Here is an 8,354-nt window from a genome sequence, read left to right as displayed (position 1 = left end):
ATGCAAACTCTAATCAAGTTTTTTATTTTTTTAAGTAATTATTATTTTTAGTCTTTTAATGATTGATTTATTATTATTTAAACTTTAGAAGTTTTTCATTTTTATTTTTAAGGTTATTTTATTCGCATTTAGTTTTTATTTTGTTATTTAATAATATTGTAGAGATATTTTTAGAAGTTGTAAATGATATTTTCTTATAATATGAAAAATATCTTTTTTATTATTATTTATTTATTTTTAATTATATTATTAAATTTAACTGGATAAAAAAATTTTAGAAAAACAAAACACTGCCATCACCAGTAGAAAAATTGACCCGCCGGCGACTTATCACTAGACACCTATCAAGTCTTTACTATTAGACAGGGGCAGGCAGTCCATCTTCTCAGGGTTTTAGTTCTCACCCATAACAGAAGAGAATTACTGTGTCTTTGAAATGGAACCTGCTACCACTACTGCTCACGTGCCAAAGAAGAGAGGCCGAAAACCGAAGCCCAAAGAAGATCAGCAGCAGCAACAAGGTGCTGGTGCCCGAATGAAAGAGGGAAGAAAGGCACAGCAACCCTCTATTGATGACAAGTACACTCAGTGGAAGTCTTTAGTTCCTGTTCTTTATGACTGGCTAGCCAATCACAACCTCGTTTGGCCATCTCTCTCTTGCCGGTATTGTTTCTCTCTCTCTTTTTACTAGGTTTTCCTTACATTTCTTGATTGTCAGATGCTTTCTCCCCCTTGCTCTGTATTTTTTAACGTTCTTTCTTGTCTAGGGCTTTTATTTTACCTTTGGTTTTGAGTGAACCAAAGCTAGGGTTTTTCAATTTGGTTACTTTGCTCCATTTCCATGGCTGTACCAAGATTAAAGCTCAGTATGTTTTTTGTTTTTAATCGATCGATGATGATGTGATTAGGTGGGGCCCACAGCTTGAGCAAGCTACTTACAAGAATCGCCAGCGCCTCTATCTCTCCGAGCAGGCAAGTTTTTTTGCTTATACTATATGAGCCAAACATCTGAAACTTCTATGATGGTAATGAACGAAATTCTCTAATTTATTTTTAAGCAATAAATAAATTACGGAAGAGAACTATTCATCTGCTTAATCTGAGCAAGATGGCTGAAATCTTACTGCTCAAATGAGTCTTGAAGGCTGAAGAAATAAGCATTGTGCCATGCACATTGAATTTTTGCGATTCTGTCCCATCCCAATACAATTAATTGCATCCTTACACTGAAACAACATTGAAACTTCAAGGTTTTAATGGTAATAATTGGAGCCTATGGGTTTGGTGTGCAATTGGGCATTCTTTTAGCTTGGAAAGGGCATTTTAATTTACCCTGTGACATCTCTTTCTAGCTGATGCAATGTGAGATTTTGGGTGCTTTAGAGATTTTGGTACTCCGTTGATGGATTATGACTTGCGGTGCTGTGTTTACTTTCTTAATATCTTTCCTGTAAGACAGTTTCTATAATGTCGTGATTACTGTTTTTGTGTCCAATCCAATGTTAACCTTGCCAATAAATATTACCTTTCATGATAATTTAGATTTTATTTGGTCACTTTTCTTCAGAACTGTTTTTTTCCCTTTTCTGGTTATTTTTCTTTATCCAACTTCTTTTGTGTGGCCAGACTGATGGTAGTGTTCCAAATACTTTGGTCATTGCAAATTGTGATGTTGTCAAGTCTAGAGTTGCTGCTGCGGAACACATATCTCAGGTGATTAATTATTTTCTGTTGTGTTCTTTCTTCTACCTGCGCTTAACTTTTATTCAATGTTTGGGAGCTGAATATGAGGGAAAGGAAACTGAAATCATTGAAAATGAAGGGAAAGGAAGTTACAGGAGAGAAGTAATTTCCTCTCTTGTTGTTTTGGTGGAAGGAATTTGGAGGAGAATTAATGTGTAGAGAAAGTTTATAAAATCCTTTTTACCTTTCATTTTTGTGGAATATAAAATTTATTATAAGGGTGAATGAGTAACCTTTTTCCATTATCTTTCCATTTTCTCTTTAAATTGGAGATCAATTTTTGGTGAGCCCAAGGAAGATTTTCACTCCACTTTCATCTCTTCCCCTCATTTTCTCTCTTGCCCAAACAAATTTAAGTAACTCTCCCCTGTCACATTCCTTTCCCCTGAATTCTTTTCCCTCATATCTATCCTCCAATTACTTTGTCAAGTTCCTCAAATGTTTCTACAACTTAGTTTATGTGGTTAACATCTAATTTATTTACTTAATACCATTTGCTTTATCTTTTCAGTTTAATGAAGAAGCACGCTCTCCATTTGTTAAGAAGTACAAGACCATCATACATCCTGGAGAGGTATAGATCTCACATACAGATGTACACAGCCATAATATATGTAGTTATTAAAGTTGCATGCAGTGATGCAGATACATCAGCTGATTATAAACTTTTGACATTTTTTTTGGTATAAAATAAGTATCTACTTGATCTCTCTATTAAGTTTGTTGTAAAAGGATACAACTTATACTTTTGCTGCATTGGCTCTTTACTCATGTCCATCTTAAAGTTTTGCTCTGCTTTTAAAAGGCAGGAAATCCCATTTGAACTTGTTCTTCATAGATTTTTTTGATATACTTTTTCAGGTAAACAGAATCAGAGAACTGCCCCAGAATAGTAAGATAGTGGCTACTCATACTGACAGCCCTGATGTGAGTGTCTTAGGAACCTATTGGTTTCTTTATTTAGGCTGAACCTATGCTGTTTTTTATTGTTTTTATCGTTTTGTTAGTTCCCATAATTTAATTTTGCCAGCATTGTACTTGTAAAACTTCAGGTTCTTATATGGGATGTTGAAGCACAGCCTAATCGCCATGCTGTTCTTGGAGCTACAAATTCTCGTCCAGATTTGGTAATTTGATTTTGAAATGCAGGATGCAGCATTTTGTTTATTTACTTATATATCAAGGCTATCTTTTTATATTTATAATCAGCACTCTGAGCAGTTTTTGTTTTTTTATTGGTTTCGCTACAATGGAAAGTAGGGTTGTTTAGATGTTTGCCTTCTAGATATAAAAGAGTGTTGTAAGTTGTGGACAGTCATATGCAAATGCTATCGTGTTTACATGATCCTCTCCATAAAGCATTTTCTTGTACTACAGCTGCATTCCAGGCATATCATCATGCATTTGCACACCCTTTTTATATTTCTAGGGATTCATAATTTTCTATCAAAATGACCCTTTTTTTTGTGTCGCGTGCTAAACCATGTCAACTTGGAACTTTTTCCTACAGATTTTGACTGGACATCAAGACAATGCTGAGTTTGCCCTTGCAATGTGCCCAACTGATCCCTATGTGCTTTCTGGAGGTTGAAAATCTATTTTTAAGTTCTTTTTTCTTGTTTCTTTTTTTTCCTTGTGATGAATGAATTTGGGGTGGATTGCTACTTGTGCTTGGTTAGAATATGAAATTTGTCCTGCAGCTTATTAGTGTTATTCTGTGTTTCTCCTTTTGTTGTCAATTTTTTTCTTCTTCTTTTGGATACGTATTATGGTGTTTACTTATTAATAAATGACTTTCTTAAAAGTTAGGACTAGATTGCTACTTGCACCAAACAGCATATTTGTCTTGTTACATATTTCTTTCCTTCTGGTTGAAATATGTATCGTGGTGTGTACTGTTATGTTGTGTCTCTGTAGTTTGGTTGGATGTTCATGATTCTTATAGGCACATCTAGATTGCTTGGATGGGGACTACGACAAACTTGATTTATATTGACAAAGATTTTCTTCAAGTATGGGTTGTTAATTGTAGGGAAGGACAAGCTCGTAGTTTTGTGGAGTATCCAGGACCATGTAACATCATCTGCCTCTGATCCAGCAACTAAGTCTCCAGGATCCGGTGGATCAATCATTAAAAAGACTGGGGATGGCAGTGATAAAGCCACTGATGGCCCTTCTGTTGGACCGCGAGGTATCTACCAAGGGCATGAGGATACAGTTGAAGACGTGGCGTTCTGTCCATCCAGGTATCTCACATGGCCCTGGTTAAATGCATGTAGTCATCTCGTTGTTTATTGTCTTTCATGTATAATATCCATCTTTCATGAAATTATGAATTTTTTAGTCATCATTTATAATATGTTATTATATTCAATGTGTTATGCAAATAATTGAAAATGTGGCTGTAAAATTAATCTCGATAATATGCTGTTATACTTTTCTTTAATTATAACATTGTAAAAGCATTTATGATATGGCTTTTTATTTCTGATTGAGTTTATATGTCTTCTGAAGTGCGCAGGAGTTTTGTAGTGTAGGAGATGATTCTTGCCTTATATTATGGGATGCTAGAGCTGGTACTAGCCCAGCTGTAAAGGTTGTTTGCCTCTGCTTTATATTCTTGGTCTTGTTATTGGCATCTGTCTTTGTAAATTTTTCTTGGATTATGGTTGACAAATCTTGTGGGTATTTATGAAGGCATTCCCAGTATTGATGAAGTGAAAACCTGATCTCATTGTTCTGAATGATGTTAATACTAGTGTACTATTCCTTACTCTCTGCACCTGACTGTACTGACTTTTATTTATTTATTTATTTTACCATAATCTGTTCACATTGATTGGGTACAGAGTTTTGATCTAGAAACTGAGTTATAACTTTTTTTTTTAATTATTTCTTTATAATGTCTACTTCATTGAACCAAAGTATCATTCATGTTTTGTATGCCTTTTTATCTGGTCACCATTCAATGGTATTCTGTAGATTGTGCTTATTCAGTTTTAAAATATCATTCATGTAAAAGCTCAGCTCTGACTATCTATGTTTTCCTGTTCTCCACTGATTTTGGTTTCTGGTCAACAGGTTGAAAGGGCACATAATGCTGATCTTCACTGTGTTGATTGGAATCCTCAAGATGATAATCTCATTTTAACTGGGTATGTTTCAATTTTATGCTTCCTGCAGTTATGCTGTGCTGTCAAGGTTGGACAAGATAAAACATTTTTAGTTTGGTTGATGTTTTGTGCTTGTAAGGAAAAAATTAAATGCCAAAGATTTTTTTAAGCTCTGCTTGATTTTTCTTCAGGTCTGCAGATACTTCTGTTTGCATGTTTGATCGAAGGAATCTCACTTCTAATGGAGCTGGTTTGCCTGTCTATAAATTTGAGGGTCACAAAGCTGCTGTTCTCTGTGTGCAGGTACTCATCAACCTCCTTTTGTTCCTCTCATACCCCAAGCCTTTTTCTTCAAAATTTAAGTTGGAAGTCATTCGTTGGCCCTGGAAGCTAGCTGTAAATGTTTACTTCATTAATCTCCATTTCTTTTTCAGTGGTCTCCAGATAAGGCATCTGTTTTTGGGAGTTCTGCGGAGGATGGTCTCTTAAATATTTGGGATTATGAGAAGGTTTGTATGTCCAATCTCCATACATGAGCTGGATTGCCCGTGCATGGGCATGAACCCATCTAATTGAATGCAAAATAGATCTCTTGCAATGTAGGTCTGTTTGACAAATCATTGTGAAAGTTAATGAATCCTCGAGAGAAGGGGAAAATGAAAAGGATTGCATACACCTTTTTCTTGTTTGAAATGCTCTTTAGAAATATTTAACTAATTATTTTCTAAGAAGCTGAAGAAAGGACCAAACTGTTCATCTATTTTTCATTGCATGAACTCAGGCTATATAGTCGCTTTGGACTCCTCTGCAAGAACGCATAGTTCTGAATACTTATGCAACTTGTCTTTTAGAAGTCCTGTTTGGTTTCTGGATCTTCACGTTGAAATAAAAGAAATTTTTAGTGTGTGTGGGGATGCTTCCCATCATTTGTTTGCTGCATGGGTGGGGGATTCTTATCCCAATTGTTCTTGAGCATAGCCCAGCTTTCTTTATGGTCCTTTTGAGCTACACCTCATTTTAGTGAAAGCTTTTCCTCCATCTCTGCCTCAGATTTCAAAAGTTCTAATTAAAGATGCTTTGATTGTTTGGTTGCATTGTTGCTTGCTTTGCTGTGTGATTGGAACTTGGGTGATGTTTTACTAGCAAGCGTCCTCTATGTTTTTCTGTTCTTACAGGTTGGCAAAAAGACAGAGCGTCCGACTAGAGCACCAAGTTCTCCTGCAGGATTGTTTTTCCAGCATGCTGGACACAGGTTTGTACCTGATAGTTTTTCTCCTTGAAAACAGTTCCTTAATTGCTAGCAATTCTCCATGGTTTGTAATTGTTTTCTTATTTGTCTCAAGGATTCCTTTTTGAATACCTTGAATATATGTTTCTAAACCAGCATCTATCACTTGCAATTGAAAAAAGGAAATACTCATCATTCAATATGGTGCATTAGCATGTCATTTCATACGGTTTCTTTATCATTTTTCTCCTCCATGCAGCTACATGAACCTCAATTTCTCTAGCTGCTGACTGGTCTTTGTTGGATGCAGCCATCTCACCTGATTGTCTCTTTGCCTTGAATGCCTACCATATCTATATGTGAAAGACGCTATTTTCTTCTACTTTCTGAATTTGGCTTTTAGGAATCATTGGCAACATTTCTTTGTTGCAAGAAATATTTTTATGAAATGTGTTGAACCTGATCTCTCTATCTTGTTAGCTTTCTGAAGGTTCTTCTCTCCTGAGTTTCTTAGACTGCTAATGCACTATTAGGTGTGGCTGGCTGAAGCATGAATGATGAAAGCTCTGACCAACCACATTCATACTCTTAACCTGACAAATGTTTGTGATTTATGATTACATACAATGTTAAAACACATGCCTATCAAATTAAGGAAAGCTCAAATGGCCTCGACCTTTTTGTGTTTAAGTGTTTGTTAATGTCTTATCTACCTTGGTTTAAAGATTCTCATGGTTTATTGAAATCAACTAACAGCTCTAAATTCACTGTAAATAAGCATTTGTCTCATCTTTTGCTTTGGTCTTCACATGTTTATTGTGTTTTTCCCAGTCATATTTAATCTACTTTATATGTTTGATTGATAGCAAATCTCATCTTCAATATTTGAATCCTTGATTCTTTTTTAAAATTCTCACGTATTTCTTTATGGGCTGATAAGTAGTCATATATTTTCTTTTACTGTCATTTAGGGATAAAGTTGTTGATTTCCATTGGAATGCATCTGATCCTTGGACGGTGGTTAGTGTCTCTGATGACTGTGATACCACTGGCGGGGGAGGGACACTGCAGGTAATAGTTGCTTTCCATGGAAATGTCTTATTGTGCTAGTGTATGGATAAGTTGGTAAAACATACAGAGCATGAAGGATCGGAATGGAGTTTCAAAATTTTGTGTCACTAATCTAAACTTCTAGAGATATCATTACTTTCTCCTTTTCTCTTAGAATACTTTTAAAGATGTTTCTAATGTGAGTCATTGGGGTAATGCTTAAATTTGATTAATAAAATGTGTGCAGATATGGCGCATGAGTGATTTGATCTACAGGCCAGAAGATGAGGTTTTGGCAGAGCTTGAGAAGTTCAAGTCACATGTGGTTTCCTGTGCTTCGAAGCCTTGACATGACTTGGAACAAGACCTGTATGATTATGGGAATTAACACTACTAGTTTATCGTATGGATTTTTAGCTGTATTCCGTTTTCTTGTCTTTGACCGACAGCAATTAGAGATGACGGATGCCTGTGTAGGTGGATTTTTTAAGAGATGAGACTTTTAGTTGAATATTTGTGCACCTCTTCTGCCCTTTCCAGATTAAATTCGGATGTTTTCTGGATTTAAGACTCTTTTAAATCTGCTTTGCTTTGGTCAATAATTTGGCGTGGATAATGTGACAGGAAAAAGGGACCCGAGCAGCCTGCAACTTTGCAGGGGTTTATATTGTTGCTGTTGTCATTTGTTGATCTCAGTCTAATTCGTGTGTAGTGTAGATAGCATGCATGTCCAATTAAGCATATTGCAGAAATGAAGATGACTACTACTGTCTCTAATCTCAATGAAGTCTTTCGGGAAGAAACTAAGAATGAATATTTCACTCTCAAAAGAAAAACTTTTTTACTTGTTGAAATTGCTAATTAAACGTGGATCATTTAAAATACTTTGATAAGTGGTCTATTTTTAATTTATATTTTGTAGCCTCTTCTTTGTATTTTCATGGACAAGGATTTATTCTCCAAATCTTCCATTCCCTTGAAATTGTTCAATTTGTGTTTACATTTTTGAGAATTTATTGATGGATTGGCTTTCAACTTATAAACAAAATAATACATTACTTATTTTTGGAACCCCACCAAAAAATAAAAAATAAAAAACAATTGTAAGAAAAAAAACCAAAAAATATATAGTAGTGAAAAGAAGATATAGAGGCACCTAGAAAATAATTAAAAATTAGTTGAGAAAGTTAAAAAATACAAACATTGAAATTTAACAATAT

General features: G+C 35.1%; 1 protein-coding gene across 1 annotated transcript; it reads left to right on the top strand.

Moving 5' to 3' along the window:
- The first annotated feature begins 312 nt into the window (after positions 1–312).
- On the top strand, positions 313–7,803 carry LOC105114865 (WD-40 repeat-containing protein MSI4-like). The gene is made up of 15 exons (XM_011011565.1): positions 313–663; positions 909–972; positions 1,627–1,713; positions 2,255–2,317; positions 2,605–2,670; positions 2,796–2,870; positions 3,254–3,329; positions 3,776–3,989; positions 4,258–4,339; positions 4,825–4,898; positions 5,048–5,159; positions 5,291–5,365; positions 6,032–6,108; positions 7,056–7,155; positions 7,382–7,803. The coding sequence occupies exons 1-15, from the start codon at positions 437–439 to the stop codon at positions 7,481–7,483; spliced, it is 1,494 nt and encodes a 497-aa protein (XP_011009867.1). The 5' UTR covers positions 313–436; the 3' UTR covers positions 7,484–7,803.
- Positions 7,804–8,354: the final 551 nt, after the last annotated feature.

Source organism: Populus euphratica, unplaced genomic scaffold, assembly GCF_000495115.2.
Source record: "Populus euphratica unplaced genomic scaffold, PopEup_1.0 scaffold924.1, whole genome shotgun sequence".
Taxonomy (NCBI): domain Eukaryota; kingdom Viridiplantae; phylum Streptophyta; class Magnoliopsida; order Malpighiales; family Salicaceae; genus Populus; species Populus euphratica.
This window is presented reverse-complemented; position numbering and strand designations above follow the sequence as displayed.